This window comes from Amphibalanus amphitrite, unplaced genomic scaffold (genome assembly GCF_019059575.1).
Source record: "Amphibalanus amphitrite isolate SeventyFive unplaced genomic scaffold, NRLGWU_Aamphi_draft 000254F_arrow, whole genome shotgun sequence".
Classification (NCBI taxonomy): Eukaryota; Metazoa; Arthropoda; class Thecostraca; order Balanomorpha; family Balanidae; genus Amphibalanus; species Amphibalanus amphitrite.
The window spans coordinates 728,461-754,903 of record NW_024881749.1 but is presented as its reverse complement, the minus strand read 5'-3'; the positions used below and the strand labels follow the sequence as shown (position 1 = coordinate 754,903).

The following is a 26,443-nucleotide window of genomic DNA, read 5'->3' as shown; positions in this document are numbered from 1 at the left end:
TCGGTAGGAAGTTGCTTTCAAGCACTGTCCAGCTCTCAAATGGCCGATAGCCTCAACGCCCCTGCAGTCGCACCAGTCTTAAAATTAATAGATCCACTCTACTGACAGGCACGGTGTATATTCAACCCAAAATGCACATAAATATCACAACAAAACAACCCCTATTCCCTGCGTGACCATGTGAGTAGCACCCCCGCTAGCTGCGCTTCAGTTTATCCCCGACCCGCTCCTTGACCGCCTGGAGGAGGCGGGGCTCGCTGTACACTGCCGCGGCCACCACGGCGGCCCCACAGAGCGCGCCCACAGCCACATGGGCGGCGGCGGAGCTGGGGTATAGTCTCTCTTGAAAGTATCGCGACTCCGAAGGAAGGCGCCACCTGTCCCAGCCGCGGTTGAGCGGAAAGGTTTGAGAGCCGCCGCGCTGGTAGCACTGACCGAAGCCTGACACGCGGAGGCAGCCGGCGCAGCGGGCCGAGGGAAGTGGTTGCGGACTGCGGAGGGATGGGGGGGGGGGGGGTGGCAGTCGCCATCCGGTTACTTGTGATGGTAGCTAAGCATGTGGTCAACGGAGGCCACCCTACTCGCAGAGGATTTGTTGAGATTTGTTTTCATTGCAAAGTTAGCAATTTGACTCGTCATCGGCACGACTGTCACATTTTTTTTTGGGGGGGGGGGGGTAAAATCCGGAAACTCGTGCGCATATACCTAAAAAATCATCTGTTGCACCCGCTAACAGAATGCATCCGTGCTTGCACATGCACTCGTAAGCGGATTCAAAAACAAGAATTATCTCTCTAGCCAGTTCGCCAATTCGCTGTCTAGCCATTTAGTCTTATATTTGAAGTTCTCTCTTTTTAATGAGCCGGTTAACGAACGGCGACAAAAAAGAAAAAATAATGCTGTTCAGCCATGTTCTTTTTAAAAACTTATTTGATGCCAGGCTTCCTCCCCCCCCCCCCCCACACCCCGCATGACCTGTTTACGTCATTCAGAAGGCCTCATTACAGTAAGGGTTATGTATAGGCGGATCCAACCCAAAGTTTTGGGAGGGGCAAACCATCACAATTTATTGTCTCTTTTCATGCACTGCCATAGACGTAATGTTAAAAATGATGTCCTTTGTGGAGGGCAATTGCCCTATTTGCCCTCCCCTGGATCCGCCACTGGGGTTATGGCGGAACTTCGCTTCGTTGTGATTTTACGCGTCACGCACACTGAGTGATTGGCGCCCAGAAAGGCACACCAATGAGCGTCCGGCTGGTGAGCCCAAGAGGCACCGGTATCCGCCTGGGGCGGTGGACGGGGTCAAGGGAGAGCGATACGAGCATGACCTTTGGCCGGCCTCCGCCTGTTTTGACCCAGTTGTCAGCCGCTGGGGCCTGCGTCATATAGCAATTTTCCTTCTACCGCTGGCGTGAAATCGTGTTACAGCGTACTTTTTATGATACAGGCCATGACCTCCCTACTGGGGTCCTCAAACTGAATGGAATAGTTCGCTGAGCCGCCGCAGCCCAGGACGCGATACTTTCAAGAGAGACTATACAGCCAGCTCTCGGAGCCGGCTGCCAGCAGGCCGGCGGTCACCAGCGCGGCAGCCACGGCGGGCGGCGGGCGGAGACCGAGCAGCGGCGGCACGGACACCGCCGGCTCCAGCGGCAGACCGGCCACGAACCGGTAACTGGCGACACACGGGGCGGGGACAGGGTGAGAGTAATCGGACTGTAATCGCCACGCCCCGCGTGGATTGTCCATGAAGGTAATACATACAATACATACATACGAGAGAGGTACGGGACACTGTATCGGGCATCAGCGACACACGGGGTGGGGACAGGGTGAAAGGGGTACGGGACACTGCATCAAGCGCCAGCAACACACTGGACGGGGCGAGCGGGCAGCAGCAGCAGAAAATGGGACGAAGACATGATGGTTGAGAGTGGCACGGGACACTGTATCGGGAACCAGCAGCATACGGGGAGGGCACGGGATGAGAATTGAGAGGGGTACAGGACACTATTGGGGACAGCAGACATTCGTATCAGTCGATGGACGGGTGAAGTAACGAGATCCAAGTATATCGAGATCGGCGAATAAAGCGTGATATTGACTATCCATGACAGATTGGATAATGATGTAAATAATTAGACCAATTAGGACAAATCAAATCTATTCAAAAACACAAAAACTCACCAAACGTATATCCTGGTCAGCATATTGACGCAGTTGGCGAGGATCAATCCAACCCCGCCGAATAGCCTAGTAAAGATCCCTGTCGAGATGACGAATATCACAGATAGCAGCACCATCTTCCGGTTATACCTGAAACACCGGAAAACGCCACAACACCTGTCAAAGCGCCCGATAGTAACGTTCCTAGCTTCACTTTATCGACACGACTGGCCAGCCTTTCCACTTCGCCTTTAGCCGCAAAAGGCAGTCTAACAACAAAAACCAACATGAGAACGTCATTTCCTAATCCGCTCAGCCTCTACCGACTAATTTACCTCACTCCTTACTAAGCCCCGACCATTTCCCGACTGCCTTCCATAAACCCTCCACGGCACTTACCCATTGATCTGTTCCTGGCGCATCACTGCGAACGTGTAGCACTCCAGCACTCCGTTCACCGCCAGTAGGAGCACGTAGGCGCACTGGGCGCGCAGCAGACTGACGGCCGGACCGGCGGTCAGCAGGGCGCCTCCGTACAGCCGCAGCAGCAGGTGGGAGTAGCTCCAGCCGAACGTGACGGCAACCAGACAGAGCAGGCTCATGGCGCGCAGCAGGTCGTGCAGAACCCGGCCCCCCGCGGCAGACACCGGCTGGAGGAAGAGGGGGTAGGGTCAGACTCATAGCGCGGAGTAGGTCGTGTAGCACCCGGCCCGCCACCGCAGACACCGGCTGGAGGGGGAGGGAGCTGTCAGGCACCAGCTGGAGGAGAGGTGCCAAACTGTCCCCTTCCAGTGACTGGCGAGAAGGGGAGAGATGGCCAGAAGGATAGAAGCTGGGCAACAAAACAAACCGAATGACAAAAAAAGACACCAAGATGAAGATCACAACGACTGGCAGTAAGGACTTATAGCGGAGATGAAGAGTAGCTACGAGTATAATTGGCTAATATCAGAGGAGTGTGTGCTTACTTGTGGAGAGGTATTACTGATCAGTGAAGAGAGATGGCAGCACGGGTCACATCGCCACCGTCGCGACAGGAAATGTTAGAGGCAGACGCGGTTGCTGGGAAAACGTGGCAGCACAACTTTGGCTCTATTTCTGAGGATACTCGAACCAGCGCTGCCGTGAGCTGTCTGTAACACAGGTAGGTCTTAATACCGTTTGACTGCAGTCTAAGAGGCCTTAGACCTAAAGTTCTAGCTAAATGAAACGAAGAATGCGACGACTTGGCCAAAAGAAACCACTATGACCGCGAAAACGCTTGACTACATTTGAAACCCCGCCCCTTTACAAATATGTAGTTCACTGGCCTCACCTGTCCCGGCACCAGTCTGGGTCCCAGCTCGCTCGCCGACTTCACCGGTAGACAGTTATCCGGTGAGCGGACGTGCCAGAGCAGGGTGCCGTAATAGATGACCACGAGGAGAGCGGAGCTGACCGCGTGGCCCACACAGTAGGCCCAGATGGCGTGGGACGGGTACAGGGCGATCAGCCAGGCTTTGAGCGCCACCCGACTGCACAGAGTGACCATGTCGGCTACCACCTTGGGAGAGAGGGAGAGCGGGTGGGTGAGAGAGTGGTGAGAGGAGATGGGGAGGGGCGAGAAGACGATAAGAGAGTCAGAGATAATCCACATATGCCAGCAAGGTAGGGAGAATACAGTACATTAACGCGGTGTGAACGATCGACGATCCGCAAACGACTGTCGCAGCAGGCGATTTGAGCTTCGGATATAATTTCACTGATATAGCAGAGTCATCGAGCATATAGCAGTCGAGCAGAGTCATCGGGGAACCGACGCGCCTCAAATATTTTCCCCTGACACCCTGTTCCTCTCCTCTGCGTCACCCCACCGCCGTCATTCACCTTCAATTTGACAAAGAGCATGGCCTGCGCCAGGATGACCAGCGGCTGGGCGGCCGTCTCCAGTACAACCATGGCCGCGGTGACCCACACGCCCAGACGGTACTCTGAGGTCACCTCGGGCGCCGGCTGGCTGAGCGCGTGCAGCCAGAGGCCGGCCAGCGCCGCCGACACCGCCGCTGACACGGGCACGCTAACAGGGGAGCGGGGCGTCAGTCAGAGGCAATTACAACACTGCTCTTTTATAATACACTCAATTCACTGGCAATAAAACATTACATACTTATGTGCCTATGACGATCCCCACATCTGAAGAAATAAACGTCATTTATCGAGGCAATGACCATTTAAAACCACTACTACTCAACAGAACTGTGCCGATTAGCTGCTACCCATTGACTGCCTCCACAGTCCACATTCCACAACAACACCTGTTTTTGAAGTAGGTACCTATATCGACAGTTCCCAGCAAGCACATCCTAAGTGTCAAATTTTTGAAATTGAGATTTCTATACCATTCGACTCAGCTCGTCGAGCTGAGTCGAATGGTATGAAAATCACAGTTTCGAAAATTTAACACTTGGGATGTTCTTGCTGGGAACTGCCGATATGCAGCTTCTCCCAACAGCTGTGACCATTTCGAGTTAAACTGATGTCCGGACCGGAACGATGTACCTGAGCCACACCAAGTTGATGGCCTGGCGCCACGTGCTGCTCTCTGTCACGCCCAGCGCCGCCCGACGGAAAGCCTCCACACTGACAAAGGTGTCAGTCGAGTAGAGTAGAGCCAGCCTGGGAAGCAGACTAGGGCTTCAGAACTTTGAACAGAATTGATTTACCTACTTTAAAACTACACTTAAATAAAGAACTGAATGTCAGTCAAAAGGAACAGGTAATTCGGTACATGCTTATGAAGATAACCGTATATTACTTCATTTTATACAATAACTAGAAAATAAGAGCAAACTCTGTTCAACTAGAAACATACGAAAAATTAGCATTTTTCTTATGGAGTACACACTACAGTTCTGGTGAGAAAATAGCATATGTTCTACTTAGGAACTCAGACATTGGATGCATCACTGATGCATGATAGGAAAAAAGTAAAGGGTGCATACCTGACATTGATGATGCCCAGGACATCAGATGTAATATACCGGAGAATGACAGCATTTGTGATGAATGTGAACACTCGGTAGGTTATCTGAAAGACATTTGATAGGTAGGTAGGTATAGCTTCAGCATCAATATGTGCAACACAGACCATGCTATTCTGGGCCCTGTTTCACCGGTGATAGCAGCACGCTGCTATCACACGTGTCAAATTGGGTTTCCATGGAAACATCAGCAAACCATGACACCGTCAATCTGTGTGATGTCATCAAATATTGCTGCCAACAGCTTCACGGCCGTGCGATCAAACACATCGCATTCAACGAAACAGCAACTCTGTTCCAAACGCAGCTCACGGATTACACGAAACGTCATTAGTGTGACCTCATCACATTACGTCAGCTCGCGCAATTTGATAGTAGCGTGCTGCTATCAACGGTGAAACAGGGCCCTGGTCTCTGCAGCATACAGGTAGGTACTTCATTGGTGGAAAATCCCAGGGGGTGCTTCAAACCCCTAATTATCCACCCCTGTTTTTTATTTTAAGTTCCATCCAGTACCAGTATGAGTGTTTATGGCTTGGAAGGTAGGTGAAACATTTCATTATTGTAATTTTAATCTTTTGAGACCTGAATTTCAACATTCTCTTGAGAGCCTGAGAGCATTCATGCCAAGGTTTCTGAGTCTGTTTCATGATAAAGAGACAATATTTATAATGGAGTCAACTTGTGGGTCTCTACCGCTGAATGAAAAGGTTAATCATCAAAATATTATCACAATCACCCAGCAACACACGGTATATACCTACAGCCACACAGCCCAATACCACAGACAGCCAATAAACAAGCAGTGATGAAGGCGTGTTCAAAAAGTTAATATGCAGCTGTCGACACTAAATAGTCGGTGATTTTCCGTTAGAAATTTTGCGCAAACACCATCTGTATAGGCCTTCGAACAGAACCACCACAATTGAAACAAAAGCGCCAAAAAACTGGAATGTTTGTTTTTTTCGCTCGGGAAAGATATATACGCTCTTGGGACACGCCTAAGAGCTGGACTTTTTGATGACGTCTTCGGGTGACGTCATGTCGTGTGTGACGTTTCGTGAGCAGGTAAGGAAAAGTCACCACCGCTGGCGAACATTTAGTGCGGTAAATGGCAAACACAAATGCTGCGCAGAAAAAACAAATGTGTAACTTCAGACAACATTCGTTCGGACGACAATGTGATGTCAAGGCGAATCAAGAAGTTCTTCATGCGATTGTTAGTTATCTGTCGTGCTAACTTATTAGCAGTTGAGTTGTGAAATGTATTATCAAAATCAATGTTTATTGAACGCAGATTCAGTTTATTTTCAGATGTACCTAGGTACCCTTACACTTCACTCATCTCAAGCTGTTCAAACACCCTTGACAAAGTCGATTAAGATGAAACGTTGGGTATAATTTATACTGTGTTTTCTCTGCATTATTAACATATTCATCATATATACAATATAAGGGCCACATGCTTTTTACAGGGAGACATGTCAGACAGCCCAGTAGGATGAGGCTTCGTCAAGCGTCATTTTTAGCAAAGCTTTTCTTGCTTAAAATCCAGTCTGCAAAACATGGCAGGGCTTACACTTTGGCTTACACTTGACTCCCAGCTGTTTTGTCTTTGCTATGCGATGTTAAACATATAAAACATCTTACTATTCATGTATGCGCCATGACTCATGTAATCTTTTCACAGCCAACACGCTCCTAATGTACTGGGAATGTGGGGAGTGCAGCAGCATCAGTGCAGCACCAATGGTCAGATGCGAAGGCTGTGATAAATGGTACCACTTCCGTTGCGCGGGACTGTCTAAGGAGCCAGGTAAGCGCAAATGTTTTCTGTCTCAGTCTTTTTGTTGCAGCTATAGTGATCAATGAAATATTTTCTGCACTGTTCAGCCAAACATGTATTTCAAACAATCTGCTTCCCAACCAAGGGCGTCGCCACAGGGGGGGGGGGACGGAGGGGATCTCGTCCCTCCACTTTTTAAAATTTTTAACATTACGCCTATGGCGTTGCATGGAAAGAATCAACTTGAAATGGTCCGAGCCCCTCCAAAATGGTCAATGTCCCCTCCAGTCGTCGCACCGTGGCGTCGCCCCTGTTTCCAACTACACAGATTTAGTCAAACAATGTGCCAATATGGAATTTTCAGGTTCAGTTGAATGAAATAGGAACAATGATAATTGTAGATTACGTATACCTGCAAGAGAGGAAAACAGAATACATTGTATTGCTTGTCCTTCACCGATACTGTTATTTTTCCATTTCTAGAAACACCGACATGGCGATGCAGGTGGTACTGCCTGGTGAGGCCGCGGTCTCCGGAATCGCCTGCAGACGAAGTCACCTGGCGTCCATCTGCACATCACTTGCAGAAGTGAGGCCTGCTGACAGCGTCTGGCAGTGTCGGCAACGTGCCAGACAGCTATCTGGAGTCCTGCTCACCGCAGGTCGCCGACAGGAGGGGCGACGCATCGTCTCCGAGGTCGCCTCAGCATCAGTGAGACCCCACTGGCCGTCTTCTTAGGCTTCAACTAGATTGCGAACAACCTATGCTGAGACAACGCCCATGACGTGTGATCCGGTACCGCTACCGCACTGCGTGCCTGTGCCCGCCGTGAGCCGCTAGTGCATGGGTTCGACCATGAGAATGTGTGTTTATGTTGCTTTTACTATTGTTTATACGTTGAAGTGACGAATTGTTTATTTTTCGCAAGCCTCCGCTGTCCGGTTGCCTGCAGCTCCATGCAACGTCAGCTGTACTGTTGTTTTAATGTTGTCTCTCCGCTCAGCTGTACTGTTGCCTCTCCGCTCATAACAACCTATGCTGAGACAACGCCCATGACGTGTGATCCGGTACCGCTACCGCACTGCGTGCCTGTACCCGTCGCAAGCCTCCGCTGTCCGGTTGCCTGCAGCTCCATGCAACGCCAGCTGTACTGTTGTTTTAATGTTGTCTCTCCGCTCAGCTGTACTGTTGCCTCTCCGCTCATAACAACCTATGCTGAGACAACGCCCATGACGTGTGATCCGGTACCGCTACCACACTGCGTGCCTGTGCCCGCCGTGAGCCGCTAGTGCATGGGTACGACCATGAGAATATGTGTTTATGTTGCTTTTTATACTATTGTTTATACGTTGAAGTGACGAATTGTTTATTTTTCGCAAGCCTCCGCTGTCCGGTTGCCTGCAGCTCCATGCAACGCCAGCTGTACTGTTGTTTTAATGTTGTCTCTCCGCTCAGCTGTACTGTTGCCTCTCCGCTCATATATGACACCCTCTATATGAATGGCACTACTGATTGTCACACCCACTGTCCGTATTGTCCGTAGTGGTGTCTACGCCCATGTTAATACAGCGTGCAGAATCCAGATTCTATTGAGGAGAGTTGAGCCAAGTCACCATAGGCTCGGGAAGAGAGCAACGTGGAGGCCCACTGCCCCTTCCCCGGCCCCCACTGGGGGCGCCAGCCACTCCAACTTTTGACTGGATGTCAAGAGCGTCGCCACGAGGGGAACGAGTCGCCGGCCAGCCAAGGTAGCCAACGGCGTGTGAAGGTTGCCTGACCTCGAGGAAACTGAGATGGCACCAACGGAGGTTTTGTTAAGTAGGCGACCAAAATTCGAGCGGCAGCAACCTGGGCACCTTCACAGGGAATATGACCGGGGGAATATGACCCAATATCCCCCGTAAATATGTGCCTCGGAAGGGAGACCCAACCATAAAACTCGCCGTATCTTATCCACTATTTTTCGAACAGGTCCATAGATTTCCGTCCTCAAAAGTGCGGGGATATTCCCCAGTGTTTGAGTTGGATGGGACTATCGTGGCGTTTACACCGACAGGAGATTCCCATTGCCGGCTGTGGGAAATTTGGATATCAATGGAATCAAAATCTTATCGATCGATGAAGAACTAAATTACCCCGACCCGGAGAGCGTCTTTGGAATCAAAGCAGTAGCACATGACGCAAGACTTCAGGCAAATGAATCCTTCTCGTCTGAAATAAAACATTTGTGTATTGATAAGCACGTTTTATAAGCAATGGTAGCAAGATTCTTCATGTATTTGGTTTTAGTGATAATTTAGTAGCAGATACTTACCGTCGCATTTCGTTTTTTTAATTAATAATTTATATTGTCAGAACTAGCAACATATCTCTTCACTCAACAATAATTACAAAAATGAAAAAGAAATGATAAATTGCTCATATTTTGGTGAAACTAAAAATTAATTCAGCACATATTTTTTTTACAGCGTTGAAGTCCAGCTCCAAAGGACAGCTGACGATCGTAGCCGAGCAGGCTGTTTGGTACTTCTTCACTACTTCTTAGAAGTACCCGTTAGTACCGATCATGTCTCACATAATAAGCTATTGGAACAAAAATATCCATATTCTCCAAATTATTCTCCTTTCACACTTTAAATAAATACTTTTGAAATGCATTTACCAATTAATTTCACAAAAACGGCTTAAAATTTTACAACGTCAAAATACTTATTCCAATTTCCACCATGAAACCACCACTATATTACTTGCTTACAGAACCGTGCGCACAGTGCGCGCAGTTTTATCGTGACGTCAGAGGGTGCTTCCTCAGTGGCGCCCCCTGGCGGGGAACGCGTGCAAAAAGTCCAGCTCTTAGGCATGTCCCCTTCTTGCGGGGTGAGGCCCCAAGGCCCTAAAACATAAGGGACGCCGGTGAAAACGCGTATTTACAAATTGCAACCGAGCTCCGCCGTGGGGTAAGGTGGGCAGGGGTTTTCGCACTACGGCTGCGGTTGAACTATCGTCTGTGGTAGAAACTTCAGGACGATGGCGCGTTTCATACGAAATCTGGCGCAATGTTTGTTTGCTTCTGAACTTGCACTGTTATTGCTGTGAATTCTGTGGGAGTGTTTCAATAACAATTTGTGGATTATTTGAGTTTCTTTATATAAACATAATACTGATATGATCAATTACTTAGTTTGGGAATTTGAAATTGTTTTAACGGACTTTCACTGCGTAGTGGGTAAAAGTTATTATTGGTCCCTTTTTGTGACCAATAATAACTTTTTGGGACCAATAATAACTTTTACCCACTACCCAGTGAAAGTCCGTTAAAACAATTTCAAATAAGCATTTACCTGGGTATTAACTATTAAGACATGACTCTTCAGTCTCACTTAAGTTTGGGAATTGATACACAATTTGTAGAGATTTGTCTGGCAAATGGTGTAACAAACCTCAAGCCCATCATGATCTGAAGCTGTTGTAACAAATCAAAATTGCTTTGATGTTGCATACCTTGTTGGATAGACTGGAGCATGGTTCAAGATGATGTGTTAAAATTCAAGATTTGTGCGAAAGCTTGTGACTGAAGAACGAAAACAGTTCGATATGATGGCTCAAACATGGAAATGGAGGACAAAAGTAGAGTTTCAACATTCCAGCATGTGAGAATAACTTCAGAAATTCATAGTTCTTGTAGTATTGCATTCTTCTTATGTACAGTTATAGGTTTTGTTAGGGTATTTCAAATTCATTGTGTCAGTTGAGATATAGATCAGGATTGTGGAAAAAATTTAGAATCATTGCATGGTAGCTAGGTACTTGTTCGGTAAAAAGGTATGTGATGAATGCTATGAGTTTTTTTATGATTTAATATATGGTCGTTGTTGTACCTACAAAAGTGCAAGCTTACTACCAACTAGTTCCTGAATCAAATCGAAAGTATTTGCCATGAATGTAAATATGTACCTGCAAAGTATGTCAATAAATTTGTGTGATGTTGACCAGAGAGTTTTATCATCTGGGCATTTATGTCGCTTCTTACATTATGTTGCGGACGTCTCTGGCTTTCTTGTGTGGACTGTATAGTGTTTGTTACGTCTCGCAGCATTCGGGTTGGCGGCCGGGGAAATTGTGAGAGGATGTAGGATTAATAGAGGCAGTGAACGAATAATGAAGAAGGGAAGTATCTAATCGGTAAATAAATAAACACGGATGAATAATTTACGGATCAAGGTTCAACAGCGCCCGTCTCAGAGCGCACAAGGAGCACACCTCGCGGCATGCATGTTGGGTCGTTCAACAGCGCCCGTCTCAGAGCGCATAAGGAGCACACCCCGCGGCATGCATGTTGGGTCGTTCAACAGCGCCCGTCTCAGAGCGCATAAGGTGCACACCTCGCGGCATGCATGTTGGGTCGTTCAACAGCGCCCGTCTCAGAGCGCATAAGGAGCACACCTCGCGGCATGCATATTATGTAGGATGACAGAGGATTGATAGGAATAGTGAATAGACCCGGCCACCGTGAAAACTGTGAGCTGCGCGCCGCTCTCCTTTCCTCCACTCGCCACTTCGGTTTCACTCACACCACCACCACTTAAACACAGTCTTCTAAATAGAAGAGTTCGCTATTGACCGAAGACGGCGAGATGGCAGCAGTACAGCACAGACACAGTAGTTAGAAAAGTTAGACGTGAGCGGCAGCAGAGCGCCGCCGTCCGCGTTTGAGAGCGAAGTGAACTCGTCGGCGACTAACAGTGAAGTGAGACCGAGCAGAGCCCGGTATCGGTTCAAATACATGGCCAAAATGTCACTCGATACAGGGGTCGTGACGCAGAGCACAAAAAAGGCGGCCGGCACGCCGCGTCCCCTCACACACCCTTCCAGTTCCCAGGCCCAGGGCCCCGCCGGCCCCATTCGGAACAGGCCACAGGCCACAGGTCAGCCGGGTCGCAGGGTCACAGGGGGACGCCAGTCCACCGTTCGCGGCGTCGATATGGCCCATTGCTTGTCTCAGAAAAACCATGCGCGGCGACAGGTGGCCGCTGGGCGGGCGGCGGCCCGGCTCGGCGTCGGGACCGGCGGGCGGGGTGAGGGGCGGCGCGGCGGCGGCTCGGCTCGGCATCGGCGGCGCGACATTTGCCTAGTTTGTCGGCAACATCACTCCCCCCTGTGTTCGGTCGTACGTTCCGAACACACCCAAATGACCGACAAACTTCTCATACGCTATTCCTATGACTACTCACTAGTAAGCGGCACACATGGACATCAGACATTTGCCGAGCGAATAAGCCAAGCCAGACCAGGCCGACCAACACGGCGCTCGCTCGCCATGCGTTGACTTTTCTCCTCTCGATTCGTCTCGTTCTCAGCTTCAATTCACTTGTGGTCCTCTACTTCATCGTCCTCTTCCTTCTTCGTCTTCCTTCATCTTCTCGACATCCTCCTTCTCCCCGTCTGCACAGATTCACTTGCATTCCTCTTCTCCGAAGCAGATCTTAGTGGCTGGTCGCGTGTGCAGTTTCGCGATAGCCGTTTGAAGCTCGGCCGACCGGACTCTGCCACCCGCTGCCGGCAACACGCGGCAGATGTGGGCCAATGGACATGAGCCCCGAGACGTGTTTGGTTCTGCCTCCAGCACTAAGTCCACGACTTGCAGGACTCTCTGCTCTTTGCGCCACTTGCTCCTCGGGATGAGAGTCGGTACGTACTCTCTTGTCCACCTCTTCCACACATGTTCCGCCACGGCTTGGACATGCTTCCATCGGCGTCGGCTGCAGTATGTCTCTGTCTTTCCCGAGTCCTGGCGTGAGATGCCTCGACGCGCCACCGAGCAGAAAATGATTTTGCGTAAGAACTTCTGGGTCTGGCTGCTCCGAGCTGACGTGGATCAGGGGTTGATTGTCGACCATGTGCTCAACTTCAGTGGGCACCGTCACAAGCCCTTCGTCTGTGAGCGCCTGTGGACCCACCACCTTCTTCAGAGTGTTCTTCACCGATTGCACAATTCTCCCCCACACTCCCCCCATGTGGCTAGCAGCCGGGAGGTTGAAGAGCCGGTCAAGTTCGAAGACAATGAGCTTTCCTGCGATCTCTCTTTCCATGGCTTGCAGTTCCGCCTTGGGTTCGCGACAGCTTCCCACGAAGTTGGTCCCGTTATCGGAGAAGATGACTGATGGTCTCCCTCGCCTTGCGTCGTGGTGTGGTGAGAGCGGAAGCAGATCACTCTTCCCAGGTAGCTCGTTCCTCAGCGCCCGACTGTGGGTTTCCTCCGGATAGCTTGTCCTCTGCACCCGTTTGAGTATCCAGATTTCGGCATCCCTGAGTTCTTGGGCACTGAGAGGTCCGCTGAGACGCGTTTCATCGTCTGAGGCGCATATGGCTGTGTTGTGAGTGAAACGTCTCACACAGGCCGCCGCTCGACGGTGTTTAAGCCAGCCCGAGCACTTCATGGCGTCTGGTAGCACGGGCTGTCGTTGGGTTGTGAGTCCCGCGAAGTTCTCTTCCTTCACTGCCTCTTGTCCTGGTCTGAGCGGACTTGCGTCCTGCTTTGATAGCCGGTTTTCCTCATCTTGCCACAGAAGACCGCGCACGCGGAGCTGCTTGCAGTCTGGCGCTAGCTCAGACGCGGCCAGCTCTCTTGAGCAGTCGTCTACAGGATTCAGCGTTCCTGACACGTGACGGCACTGCTCCTTTCTGGTCAGGTCGTAGTTGCGTTTGAGTTTTCGTTCCGTGGCTTCGAGACGTTTCATTGCGATCCGTCCGTTGTCGTGGAGCTCCACCCGGTCTTCCTTTCGCAGCACGCCTGTTTCATACCTGTCCGGAGGCTCTTTTGTTTTGCCTTTCAGGATTGACAGCGCACGCTCATCCTCCCTGGACTGTTCTACAGGCTTGTCGTAGTTGGTCCCAAAGGCATCCGTGGAACCCCAGTCCTTCACGGCGCTTGCTAGGTCGTCGTCGTTGTTCTGGGCGTTACGTTGCAGGAACATAACCTGGCGCAGGCTGCTTGGCACCACTGCTGATATGGAACCAGCCAGTGCCCATCCAAACCCGGTTCTTATAGCTGCTGGCTGGTTGGAACGACCCTTTCGCACTTCCTGTTGGAGAACAGCTTCCAGCACGTTCCCTCCGAGCAGCAGTTTCACTTCACCGCCATCATACTGCGGAAATGCTAGTCCACGGAGATGTTTGCATTGCCTGAGTTGGCGGTGAGATACCGTTGGGGTAGTCACATTCAGTGATGGTACAGCCCAGGCTTCAGGGATTTCGATGTACCCTCTCTTCACACCATCGCCGAGTGCGCTAACCGTCAGGGTAACGCGTTCAGATGGTTTCTGAGCTCCGCTTCCCTCCACATTTTGGATGCAGAACTGGCGAAGGTCCCCGGTGATGCCCAACTCCTGCAGGACATCAGCGCTGCACAGTGATGTCTGAGCTCCGGTATCTAGCAGCGCCAGGACGTCTTTTGACTTGGCCGCTCCGTGGACGCGAACCTGAACGACCTGCAGCAGTGTGTCGGTCTCATTGCTGAGGGAGGCTGCTACAAACGGCGAGTTTCGCCTGCCTTTAGCTTGCCGATGTGGCGCCGCAGCCGCGGATGATCCACTCGGAGAGTCTTCTTCCCCTGAGCTTCCCTCATCGTGTCTCGCGTTTCCTGAGGTTCTGTGTAGCATTGGATGATGAGTGAGCTTGCAGCCCTCCACCCCGCACTTCCGTGAGGATCTGCATCTCCTGGTCCAATGGCCTTTCCTCAGACATGAGAAGCAAAGACCGTTCTCGTACACCATCTCCATTCTCGCTTCCAATGTTTTCTCCTTGAATGACGGGCAGTCAGCCACCCTGTGCTTGTCGCCGCACATCAGACAGGGTGGCGGCGAATGTGGTTCCACTTCTCCAGCTCCATGAGTCGCTCCAGTTGTGAGCGCTGTCCTCCGCACCGCCCCTTCACGCTGCGTGCCTGTTGCATGTTTCCGTTCCGACGTCCCAGACTGTACGGCCGAGAAGCTGAGGATGCTGACTTGCACCTGAAGCCATTCGCTGAAGGTCTTCAGAGTGGGTCGTTCTGGCCGTAGCTGAAACACTTCACGACCCCATTCTCGGGCCAGCTCATTCGGCAGTTTCTCCACCACCCTCCTGAGGTTCTCACTACTGGACAGATCGCTTGAATAGCCAAGATTCTGTAGGACGGTCACTGTGTTATGAACGATGGCGTAGAACTTTTCCATGGCTGGAAGATCCGTGAGAGCTGGTGGGTTGGAAGTGAAGATTTTCCTCAAGTGACTTTGGATGATGTCTTCTTCTCTCCCAAATCTTTCTTGTAGGGTTCTCAGAGCTTCCAGGTAGAGGCTGCCATTGAACAGCATGCCTTCAATAGCTTGGGCTGCCGGCCCTTCTACGGCGTTCTGCAAGTGAGCCATTCGCTCTGAGTCCGATAGAGACGGCTGGTCGTGGACGAGCGCCTTAAATAGGCCGATCCAGCGAGGCCACTCTTGAGGGCTGCCTCGGAAGGTAGGCAGCGTCAGACGTGGTATACTTTTCACGAATGCTGATGGGCCCGGGACGTCACATCGCCGCTCGGAACCCAACGCTGTCACCCAGCTGGTTGGGTCCTGGTTGGCAGTTCTCGGCGTCTCGTCGGCCATCGGAGAGGTACTAGTAGCTTTCGGTGGCGGCGGCTCGCGCCGGAGCTCTCCCAAACCACTGACCACGCGTTCTTGCTCTTGCTCGTTTCCCTTCTCGCGGCCGCATCCGGTGTTGTTTTGACGACTAGGCGCCACTTCCACAGCGACCTCATCTTCAAAGTCGTGTCTTCGTTCCCACTCCAACTCGTTGCCAGCTGCCTTCCAGAGACGCGCCTTCAAAGCTGCACGTTCCACCTCCTCTTCTAGAGCCCTTTCTTCCAGCAAATCTTCCTGCTTTCTCATCTCTCGTTCTCTTTCTTTCCTTGCTTTGAGATGCTTTAGTTCGAGAGCTTTCAATTCCGCGGTGATTTCAGCCTCCTTGAAAGTGGCTGAAGCCTTTGAGCCTCGTGATATGTGAGACCCGCACACTTTGCTTCCTTCCTCAAGTTGCACCGATGGTAGGGGGAGCATTCCTGTGCGTGACGCTGAGCGGCTCGCTGATGGGCGAGTTATCGCCTCTTCAATTCTTGCGACCGTTTCGGCGTGCCGTGCTGTTATTCTTGTGGCGTACTCCTCCGCTTCTTCCAACTCGCTCACATCTTGCAACTTCTCTACGAACTCCTCATTTGCCTCCATGAAGGCGTCCAGCGTTGTGTGCAGCGTCTCGAGCCGCTTCTTCAATTCCTCTTCACTGGCTCGCCGCGCTATTTGCGCGTCAGCCCTGTTACACGAGCGTGTGAACATGGCCGCCTTGCGACCGCGATGAAGCTTTAATGCCTTCCGTTCAGCGGTGATATCTCCATCCTCTCCTCCTGCAGGGTCGCAGTTCTCTGGCATCGTCTCCCGGTTCTCCGTCTCCGTCTCCTCTTGCCCTGCAGGCTCGCAATTCTCAGGCGTCGTCTCCTGGTGCTCCGTCTCCATCGCGTCTTCCATCGGTCCACGATACTTCTCAATTCGACTGACACGGTGGGAGCAGAACTTATCGACGTCACGGACGGTTGTTCACGCACAGTATCGACGTATTGTACATTCTCTTCTAGACTTCTTACTTTCTTAGCTGATACGATCCGGCCCGGAGGACCAGCGAATGTTGCGGACGTCTCTGGCTTTCTTGTGTGGACTGTATAGTGTTTGTTACGTCTCGCAGCATTCGGGTTGGCGGCCGGGGAAATTGTGAGAGGATGTAGGATTAATAGAGGCAGTGAACGAATAATGAAGAAGGGAAGTATCTAATCGGTAAATAAATAAACACGGATGAATAATTTACGGATCAAGGTTCAACAGCGCCCGTCTCAGAGCGCACAAGGAGCACACCTCGCGGCATGCATGTTGGGTCGTTCAACAGCGCCCGTCTCAGAGCGCATAAGGAGCACACCCCGCGGCATGCATGTTGGGTCGTTCAACAGCGCCCGTCTCAGAGCGCATAAGGTGCACACCTCGCGGCATGCATGTTGGGTCGTTCAACAGCGCCCGTCTCAGAGCGCATAAGGAGCACACCTCGCGGCATGCATATTATGTAGGATGACAGAGGATTGATAGGAATAGTGAATAGACCCGGCCACCGTGAAAACTGTGAGCTGCGCGCCGCTCTCCTTTCCTCCACTCGCCACTTCGGTTTCACTCACACCACCACCACTTAAACACAGTCTTCTAAATAGAAGAGTTCGCTATTGACCGAAGACGGCGAGATGGCAGCAGTACAGCACAGACACAGTAGTTAGAAAAGTTAGACGTGAGCGGCAGCAGAGCGCCGCCGTCCGCGTTTGAGAGCGAAGTGAACTCGTCGGCGACTAACAGTGAAGTGAGACCGAGCAGAGCCCGGTATCGGTTCAAATACATGGCCAAAATGTCACTCGATACAGGGGTCGTGACGCAGAGCACAAAAAAGGCGGCCGGCACGCCGCGTCCCCTCACACACCCTTCCAGTTCCCAGGCCCAGGGCCCCGCCGGCCCCATTCGGAACAGGCCACAGGCCACAGGTCAGCCGGGTCGCAGGGTCACAGGGGGACGCCAGTCCACCGTTCGCGGCGTCGATATGGCCCATTGCTTGTCTCAGAAAAACCATGCGCGGCGACAGGTGGCCGCTGGGCGGGCGGCGGCCCGGCTCGGCGTCGGGACCGGCGGGCGGGGTGAGGGGCGGCGCGGCGGCGGCTCGGCTCGGCATCGGCGGCGCGACATTTGCCTAGTTTGTCGGCAACACATTAGGTGTTAAGCATAGTAATTACGGATGAACTTTGTGCCAATATATTCAATGCACAACGTATGTAGCATGCCTACAACCCTCACTGATCCTGCTATACCTATAGGCATTTGGCACCAGCTTGACCAAGGGCATGAACTTCACAGTTGCACAACCTTTTGTCATGTACCACCATGCACTTTTTTACTTAAGGTGCACATAGCAGTGCACACAACAATGTGCACAGGGCCTACACAAAAACAACATGATTAGTGTGCACTATGCACAGCATTGTACCCTGATTATTTGAATATTGACCACTCAACAGTCAACAGTCAGGAGATAATTATTGAATATCACATTTATTATACATCACTTGTCAAACAAGAGCATGATGACACACATTTTGACAAGCAATCATGGTAGTATTCCAATAAGTTGGACAGTAACCTCCCTGGGCGTCATTTTTCCAGGAATGTACCTCTGCAGGTGTTGTGGTGGTAGGCTAGGTTGAATTGGATTAAGTTAGGCGAAGTAAGGTGGTTAGAACCAGGTCAGACCGTAAGGCCTGGTCAGGTTGATTTTAATCTTTCATTCTAATTTGACATAGATACCTATTACCTATGTTTTTGCTCCAGCCTGAATTTCATTAGGTAATGAGTTAATTTTGCTTTGTTTTTATCTGTCTTGTTTTGTGTTTTTGTCCCTTATATTTTGCCCCATAGGCAAGGGTGGAGCCTTTTCAGGGAAGGTGGTGGAGCATGATTGGAGGCGCTCAACTAGACGGCATAGGAGGGCACGATTTCTGAACGCGCACTGATGCCTGATTCAAGCCACGCTGTCTTCATGCGGGGCGGCGCGCTACTTAAAAGTCCCAAAAAGAACGGGAAGTGATGCCGATAGAACCTTCTTCAATCATTCTGGGCTAACGCTTATGACTTGGAAAAAGTCGCGATCCCAATTCAATCGAAAACCTGTGGGTTCTTGTTCAGCAGGAGGTGTATGAAGAGCCACCCGCCAATCGCCATAAGCACTGCTCAACCGCAGGCACAGGTTACTTTAGACGGCGTTGGTCCGCATCGAAGCCAGTGTGCTGGAGAATTCATTGGCTGAAATGCTCCAGAACATTCACCACTGTGTTTTTATGAAAGGTGGCTACAAGCTCAGTTAAAAGAAAAAGTACCAGATTGTTTTGCTCTTTAATTACAGCGGGAAGAAAGATGTCCGTATAATTTCGTTACACCCCCTGTAATGTTCAAATGGTTGCTAAATTCGAAATCAGCTCCAAAAACTAGCCTAGAAACATGTAAAGCTCGAATAAGGAACCGAGGTCATCAAAGGTCATTGAGCTGACCTGACCTTCAGGTGACCTTGACACCCACCCTAATGCATGGGACCAGCATCATATCACATGTTTCAACGCTTGAAACCACGTGAAGACTGCAACCGCGCGGCTAATGCGAGCCGACATACGCCGAATCGCGATTCGGGCCAAACATGGTCTCGAGAAATAGGTCACAGGTCAAAGGTCATTTGGGTCAGGGTCGTGAGATTTTCAGGGTAGGTGTAAAATTGATAAAATCGGGGGCATTGAAAGTTTCGTCGCGATCGGACGGTTTTTACGTGAGTTACTCACGAAAAACTGATATAGCGCACCCAAAAAGGCAGAAATACACACATGCGATATCCTATTCTACGAAAAAAGTGCATCATTTTTTAACGTCGCCGACAAATTGTAATTACCCTAAGCTCAGGCAGATGTATGGTAGAAAATCCCCCAAGTGAAATACACTACGGCGGAAATAAAATACCCTACGGCGGAGCTCGGTTGCAATTTGTAAATACGCGGTGAAAACAGGGCGCCGGAGGGCATATTAGTCACGTGACATTTAGAGCTTCTCCCCCTTTGTTGGCCTTTTACATGCCAAACGTCACGTGTAAATTTTACGAACCTTGATCAAATCGCCCCAGGCGCCCTGTTTTCACCGTCGTCCAACATAAGGCCCTATATGCTAAAACCTAAAGGCTGCGCCTGCAATTTTTGAGCTTATTTGATTTTTTAAAAGGATACCAATTTTTCGTTTTTCAGTTTGAAACTTACCAACACCATTTTCCTGAAAATCGGGATGAAAAGCAACCAATATTGATATCGCTGCATAAGCTGAGGTTGAGCTGAGGGAACCAGGAAGCAAGTAAGAAAACAATCTGATTATACTATAGTAGGCAACCTTAATTTCAATATTGACATAATATCTCCTGTTTCTATAAGTTTTCTAACCAAAGACCATTTCCCATCTGTCCCAGTTCAGACATTACTCACATTAACGTTAATTCATCTACCTATAGCTGTTGTAAATATTTTAATATTTATAGCAAAAATAGTATATCACTTGTCAGCAGTTCAGCACACATCAATGTGTTCTTGATTGTACAAAGGCCATTCTGAATTTACGGTAGCCAGGTAAGTATATTTCATGGTAAATATGAAGATATTCAGAGTAGATAAAATCAATATTTGGAGGTAATGAAAGTGAAGATTGCACGATGTTGAGAGTTGAGACTCGTAATTCATAAACCTTGCTTGGAAAACGCCCAATAAGCATTGGGAATTTTGATGTTAGGACGTGTCTATGTATAAGATCTCTATGGTCGTGCCAAACTTCCCCCCGATTGTCCACAATATGAAAAAGCCCTGGTGAAAATAGCCTTTGCCAGGCGAGGGTTAGATACAGTGTCCCAAAATTGGTAGATGTAGGCGGGAAACGACATCCAAATGAAAATCATTTTCCACTCTCACCTCCAGTTTTAAAGCCCAATTTTCCACTCCCAATTCCACCGAGAAGGAGCAACTGCGTGAGTGGTTGTTTTTAATCTGTCACAAATTGTAGATGGATTAATGTTATTGATCATTTCCCATTCTTTTTGGGCCTTACCTGACCGACAATTTTTCACTCTCATCCTTTTTTTTGGTCAGCAATTTTCCCCTCTGACACCCAAGCAAAAATATTATTTTGGGACACTGGTTAGATAAAAGATTCTCACTGATGATGCCCACATAAAGACATTATATTCTATGAAACGCTGAAATGGTAGGCAATTTCCAGCTGCTGATCTAAGCCATTTTCCTAAACGATCTGTCCTGTGTCTGTGCACCTGACTGTGGTCTATAGGTGGCCTGTCTGGTGGCTCTCTGCAGGTGATGACGTGGGCGCTGCGCGTGGCGGGGCTGTGGTCTGTGGGTGACCTGTCTGTTGTCTCTCCCTGCAGGTGATGACGTGGCTGCTGCGCGTGGCGGCGCTGTGGTCTGTGGGTGACCTGTCTGTTGTCTCTCCCTGCAGGTGATGACGTGGCTGCTGCGCGTGGCGGGGCTGTGGTCTGTGGGTGACCTGTCTGGTGGCTCCCCCTGCAGGTGATGACGTGGCCGCTGCGCGTGGCGGCGCTGTGGTCTGTGGGTGACCTGTCTGTTGTCTCTCCCTGCAGGTGATGACGTGGCTGCTGCGCGTGGCGGGGCTGTGGTCTGTGGGTGACCTGTCTGGTGGCTCCCCCTGCAGGCGATGACGTGGCCGCTGCGCGTGGCGGGGCTCCGCTCGCCGGGCCCGGTACCGGCCGGCTGGCTGGGCCGCCGCTGGTGGCGCCGCCGCTGCACCGCCGCCTCTGCGGCCGCCGCCGACAGCGAGCTGTTCCACCCGGGCGAGCGGCCGGCCGCCGACCTCGACTGGCCCTACCTGCTCTGCGCCCAGAACGCCGCCGCCATCGCCGCCGACGTGCAGCGCCGCAAGGGCGTCGGCGACGTGCGCCGCGTGCAGCAGCTGCACGCGCAGTACCGGACCGCGCCGCCGGCCGGCCGGGCCGAGCTGCTGCGCCAGCTCAGTGAGGAGGCGCTGCGGCTGCCCAACCGCACCCGGCCCGACCGGCCCGGCGCCGAGCCGCAGCAGATGGTCCCCGTCAAAACCGTCGGCCAGAAGCCCCACTTCGACTTCCCCGTGAAGGACTTCCGGCACCGCGCCGAGAAGCTCAACATGTTCAGGATGGAGAACCTGGGCCTGCTGACCGGCAGCAGGACGTATGTAAGTGACAGAGGGTGGATGAGGCGCTGGGAGTTATAATGAGGTGCTAGGACGACATACATATATTAAATACATGGGCACGTCCTCTGCAGGCGGCACTTCTCTTTTTTTGTCTTGAGTCGATTGTGCTATGGGTGTAGATATTCAAGCAGAGCATCTCTTGCATTTGGCACGGTTTAACACACAGTTCGTTATTACTTATTGCCAAATGCATTGGAAAAATCACGATGCCTGGTGGAAAAGCCAGTGTGCAGGCTTCTTTCCACTAGGTGAGGAGTGAGGACTGATGCTCCGTCTCGTATTTATTAGGCAACCGTGCAGCACTGAAACAGACACATTAGCCTCGCCTGCCGACCTCCCTGCGGTGACTGTGACTACACCAGGTGACCGTGGTCGTCACCCCCCTCCGGCAGTACCTGAAGCACGAGCTGGCCGAGCTGGAGGCGGCGCTGGTGAGCTTCGCGCTGCGCCGGCTGCTCTCGGCCGGCTTCCAGCTGGTGTCGGTGCCCGATCTGCTCAACAGCTCCGTCCTGGAGGCGTGCGGTGTGTCCGTGCACGGTGACAGGACCATGGTGAGCGCCCTCTCCCCCCCCTACATGACAGTCTGTGCATGGGGTCAGGACCATGGTGAGCGCTCCCCCCTCCCCCGTCCAGATGACAGTTTACAGGGACAAGGCCATAGTGAGCGCCCTCTCCCCCTACATGACAGTGCACGGGGACGGGACCATGGTGAGCCCTTCCCCCACGACACCAAATGGCTGTCCTCCCCACACTGACCAAGCAGCTCCGTGCTACCTCGGTGTCTCTGTGCACTAGGACTATGCTCGAGCGTCGGCATCCGTCTGAACTCCGAACCAGTTGGCAGTTGGCACCATTACTGCTGCAGATTTTCAACCACCACGATCATCGATGTTAACGTTTTCCAGCGCCCCCTGTGATGTCTGACCGACCGCTGTCGCCAATGCCATCCCCTATGTCTGCACTCGTCCCGGCAGGCGTACTCTCTCGGCAAGTCACAGCACGGCGAGGTCTGTTCCCGATCCACTGACCCCTCTCCCCTCTCCCCTGACCGTCCCCCTCCCCGGTAGGTTATAGGTATGCTCTGTGGACGAGGCGCAGCACGGTGACGTTTGATCCCACCCCACTGACCCTCCCTCCCCTCTCCCCCGACAGGTATATTCTCTGGACGAGGCGCATCACGGCGACGTGTGCCTCTCGGGGACGGCCGAGATGGCACTGGGAGCTCTGGTGTCCGGCCGCCGGCTGCCTGCCGACCGGCTGCCGCTCCGGCTAGCCGCCGTCTCGCGCTGTTTCCGACCAGAGGTCTCCAACCTGGAGAGCGAGGCGGGCATCTACAGGTAACTGCGCGGGCCCGAGGTCAGAGGTCTCCAACCTGGAGAGCGAGGCGGGCATCTACAGGTAACGGCGAGCGCACTGTGGAGCGGGGGCTTCCCTGCTCGATCGGTGTTTGCCCGGATTTTTTTCTCACGATTTTTTTTTTTTTTAGGGGAGAGTGGGGCACATTCGTGCAAAAAATGGATAAACCCATATATCTGTTCTTTGGTTAGTGCAATGGCAAAATTGTTGATTGTAGTATGGAAAGGAACTATTGCAGATAGTTTTCCTCTTTAAAAGTTATCCTCTAAAATTATTGCTTCCATTAGAAAAAATGACTTTTAATAACTCTGAACATTTGCACGAAACTGCCCCACCTATGGGGCACATTCGTTCAAGAGGTGGGGCACTTCCGTTCACCCTGCAAAGTTCGAGAAATTACCGGGCATTACCAGAAATTTACCAAAGGAAATTGGCAGGGGGTCATTTCACTTGATTCCTTTCGACAAGAATGCATCGCACAACATATGTAGAAAGAATGGGCTGGCCAACAAGAATGTGCCAACTGCCGGCCTCCGTGACCTCGCCAAGTTCGCGTGAATTGCTCGTCACGACGTCGCAAGCAGTCGAGACTGAGTCAGGCGAACGTCATTAGAGAAACCTACTACAGATAAGGTCATAAATCGCAAAAACTAAAAAAATATGCACGAATGTGCCCCCAGGCAGTGCGTACACGAACCTGCCCCACAACGTTATTAGTAATATATTTCAAAATTTCTTTTTGAAAAAAATGACACTTTTTCAACAAACAAGTTTGCAGCAGTTCCGTGAATAGAGTGAGCTTTTTCACCCCCAATTTTGAAAAGCTGAACCACATTTCCGAGTCAGGATCACGAAAATGGATGATATGAGAAAAGTTTGGAAAGCTCACGAATGTTACAAATTTGCGTTTTTATCAAGCATGACAGCAGGCACAGTGTTGTCTTCTACGGTGAACGAAGGGTGGCAATGATAGACACATTTCCATAATTTACCTTGAGCTCGTGCAGTCACTCGTGTTCCCATAAACTGCTGAAAACGAATGTGCCCCATGCACGAATGTGCCCCACTCTCCCCTACATCAGAAAAGGTGTGACGCCTACGGCTTACGTATGATTTACCATTTTTGCTGATAATTGTATGCCAATATTTAGCTTACTTCTCAGTGTTGCATAAAGGCGGCCGTCCACTGGGTTGAGTACGCGCTGAATTTAACATTGGAGTCTATGAGCTGCGCGCCGAATGCGCGATGAATCGCATTCAGCTGATTATTTGGCGGCTGTTGGGCGTCGAATCATGCGCTGACGACTCAAGATTACTTTAGTTCTCCTTAAGTAATCTTGAGTCTTTTGCCTTAAAATGCTTTAACTTTTCAGCACACACTAGGCACTGGACGAATACACGCAAAATGCGCATCTAACCAGTGGACGGCGGCCTTGACAACAAACAAACGCAAGCTAATTTTTCAACCTTTTACTCTAACCGGTTTCGCGCATCAGGATACGAATTACCATTCGCTGTTCAATGTTGATCGCAGCGCAGTGACGCTGGGCGACTCGCCACTACCAGGCGCCCGTGCAGTGGCGGATCCAGCTCAGAGTTTTTTTTTTTGGGGGGGGGGCAAACCATAACAATTTATCGATTCTTTCCATGCCTCGTCCATAGGCGTAATGTTAAAATTATGCCGTTTGGGAGGGGCAAATGCCCATTTTGCCCCCCCCCCCCCTGGATCCGCCACTGCGCCCGTGTACCAGTCTCTGACCGGCGTCCGTATCTGTGTGCCCCAGGGTCCACCAGTTCACTAAGGTGGAGATGTTCGGCGTGTGTGCGGCAGATACGGCCGTGTCCGGCGCCCTCCTCGACGAGTTTGTCGCCATCCAGGAGAGTATCTTCACTGACCTCGGACTGCACTTTATCGTCTACGATATGCCGCCGCACGAACTGGGTTAGTGGTCTCACAGCAGTAATAATTCGATCAATGCAGTTGCAGTTTATAGTTTGTTACTGTTGCAGACCTTGTAGTTTGTTGCTTTTGATTGAATGTGGTGAGTGTTGTTAGATGCCGGATAACAGTCATTGTGGAACCCTTTAGAAGGCCAGAAAGTGCTACGTCTGATGTCTTCGTGGTAATTCACGGTAAAGAATTGGCTCCGACGTTGGATTTCACCGTCCCCGTCTAGCTCCCCTTTGTAACCGACCCCTCCCCCGTCCTCAGGCGCGCCGGCCTACCGCAAGTACGACATCGAGGCGTGGATGCCGGGCCGGCGGATGTACGGCGAGGTGAGCAGTGCCAGCGACTGCACAGACTACCAGAGCCGGCGGCTGGCGGTGCGCGACTGCGCCGGCCGCCGGCTGCACACAGTGAACGGCACGGCCTGCGCGGCGCCGCGCACCCTGCTCGCCCTGGTCGAGACCGGACAGCAGCGCGACGGCACGGTGGCCGTGCCGCCGGCCCTGCGGCCGCTCCTCGGCGGGAGAGAGGTGCTGCGACCGCGCGCCGGCCGCGCTCAGTGGCTCAAGGGCCACCAGCTGCGACTGGCCGCCGACTGACAGGTCATATCACCGGCTGCGTCTGGTCAGCCACCAGCCGCTGAGTGACGGATCAGCTCACCGGCCTTTGACAGGTCAGGTCACTAACTGCGGCTGGCTGCCGAGTGACGGGTCAGGTCACCGGCCGCGCTCAGTGGCTCAAAGGCCACCAGCTGCGACTGGCCGCCGACTGACGCGTCAGCTCTGACCGGCCGCGCACGGCTCAGTCGCTACCAGGTCACTGGCTGCCCAGTGACGGGTGACGGGTCAGGTCACCGGCCGCGCTCAGTGGCTCAAAGGCCACCAGCTGCGACTGGCCGCTGACTAATGGGCCAGGTCACCGTCGGATCAAGTCACCGGCCGCGCCCTTTGGCTCAAGGACCGCCAGTTGCAGCCGGCTGTCGAGCGGGATGCGGGACGGCGCTGGGCAGGGACGGATGAGTGTCTCTAGTTGGCTTGTAATGTTATGCAATATGATGAGATGCAATAGTGATGTTAGTGATGTATTTATAGTCACCGTGAGTGATGTAACTGTGATCCTGGCGTGTCTTTATGTCAGTTTCTGGCCGTACAGCTTGTTGATTCGTTACCTCGTTATCACGGTATATAAATTGTATACGGTATGCTATTGTGGTTTTTGGACTGTCCCGATATACGTATTTCCTATCAATTTCTCGGAAGCCTTCCGGCTGCTCGTGCATCATTGATATAA

General features: G+C 51.6%; 2 protein-coding genes and 1 long non-coding RNA gene across 6 annotated transcripts; 2 read left to right on the top strand and 1 right to left on the bottom strand.

The window, feature by feature from the left end:
* Positions 1-196: 196 nt before the first annotated feature.
* LOC122386522 (protein RFT1 homolog) lies at positions 197-5,958 on the bottom strand. The gene is made up of 9 exons (XM_043375797.1): positions 5,954-5,958; positions 5,151-5,236; positions 4,708-4,824; positions 4,036-4,225; positions 3,485-3,712; positions 2,569-2,819; positions 2,191-2,319; positions 1,542-1,678; positions 197-333 (listed from the first exon to the last, which is right to left on the bottom strand). Exons 4-9 carry the CDS (start codon positions 4,105-4,107, stop codon positions 197-199), a joined length of 954 nt encoding a protein of 317 aa, XP_043231732.1. The 5' UTR covers positions 4,108-4,225; positions 4,708-4,824; positions 5,151-5,236; positions 5,954-5,958.
* A 381-nt stretch (positions 5,959-6,339) lies between these two features.
* LOC122386521 lies at positions 6,340-8,561 on the top strand. The gene is made up of 3 exons (XR_006257396.1): positions 6,340-6,408; positions 6,880-7,005; positions 7,459-8,561. It is a non-coding gene; the product is annotated as an uncharacterized LOC122386521 (long non-coding RNA).
* Positions 8,562-10,489: 1,928 nt separating this feature from the next.
* On the top strand, positions 10,490-26,357 carry LOC122386504 (serine--tRNA ligase, mitochondrial-like). 4 transcript variants are annotated; one of them, XM_043375762.1, is made up of 7 exons: positions 19,745-19,953; positions 21,100-21,170; positions 21,313-21,828; positions 22,242-22,400; positions 23,002-23,186; positions 24,990-25,147; positions 25,418-26,357. In XM_043375762.1, exons 3-7 carry the CDS (start codon positions 21,316-21,318, stop codon positions 25,750-25,752), a joined length of 1,350 nt encoding a protein of 449 aa, XP_043231697.1. In that variant the 5' UTR covers positions 19,745-19,953; positions 21,100-21,170; positions 21,313-21,315; the 3' UTR covers positions 25,753-26,357. The 4 variants fall into 4 exon arrangements, with proteins under 4 accessions (XP_043231694.1, XP_043231695.1, XP_043231696.1 ...); XM_043375759.1 differs by lacking the exons at positions 19,745-19,953; positions 21,100-21,170 and adding an exon at positions 10,490-10,626; XM_043375760.1 differs by lacking the exon at positions 21,100-21,170 and having other exon boundaries at positions 19,713-19,953; positions 21,242-21,828.
* Positions 26,358-26,443: the final 86 nt, after the last annotated feature.

What these genes read in the sequence shown, in the direction of transcription:
- LOC122386504 (XM_043375759.1), top strand. Translation starts at nt 10,585, where the DNA reads ATGGAAATGGAGGACAAAAGTAGAGTTTCAACATTCCAGCAT. An exon ending in GAGTTTCAACATTCCAGCAT is followed by an intron (nt 10,627 to 21,312) that starts GTGAGAATAACT and finishes CTCCCCCTGCAG; the next exon opens with GCGATGACGTGGCCGCTGCG. An exon ending in AGCGAGGCGGGCATCTACAG is followed by an intron (nt 23,187 to 24,989) that starts GTAACTGCGCGG and finishes TGTGTGCCCCAG; the next exon opens with GGTCCACCAGTTCACTAAGG.
- LOC122386522 (XM_043375797.1), bottom strand. Translation starts at nt 4,107, where the DNA reads ATGGTTGTACTGGAGACGGCCGCCCAGCCGCTGGTCATCCTGGCGCAG. An exon ending in TGCTCTTTGTCAAATTGAAG is followed by an intron (nt 3,713 to 4,035) that starts GTGAATGACGGC and finishes CTCTCTCCCAAG; the next exon opens with GTGGTAGCCGACATGGTCAC. An exon ending in CGCCAGGAACAGATCAATGG is followed by an intron (nt 2,320 to 2,568) that starts GTAAGTGCCGTG and finishes CCGGTGTTTCAG; the next exon opens with GTATAACCGGAAGATGGTGC.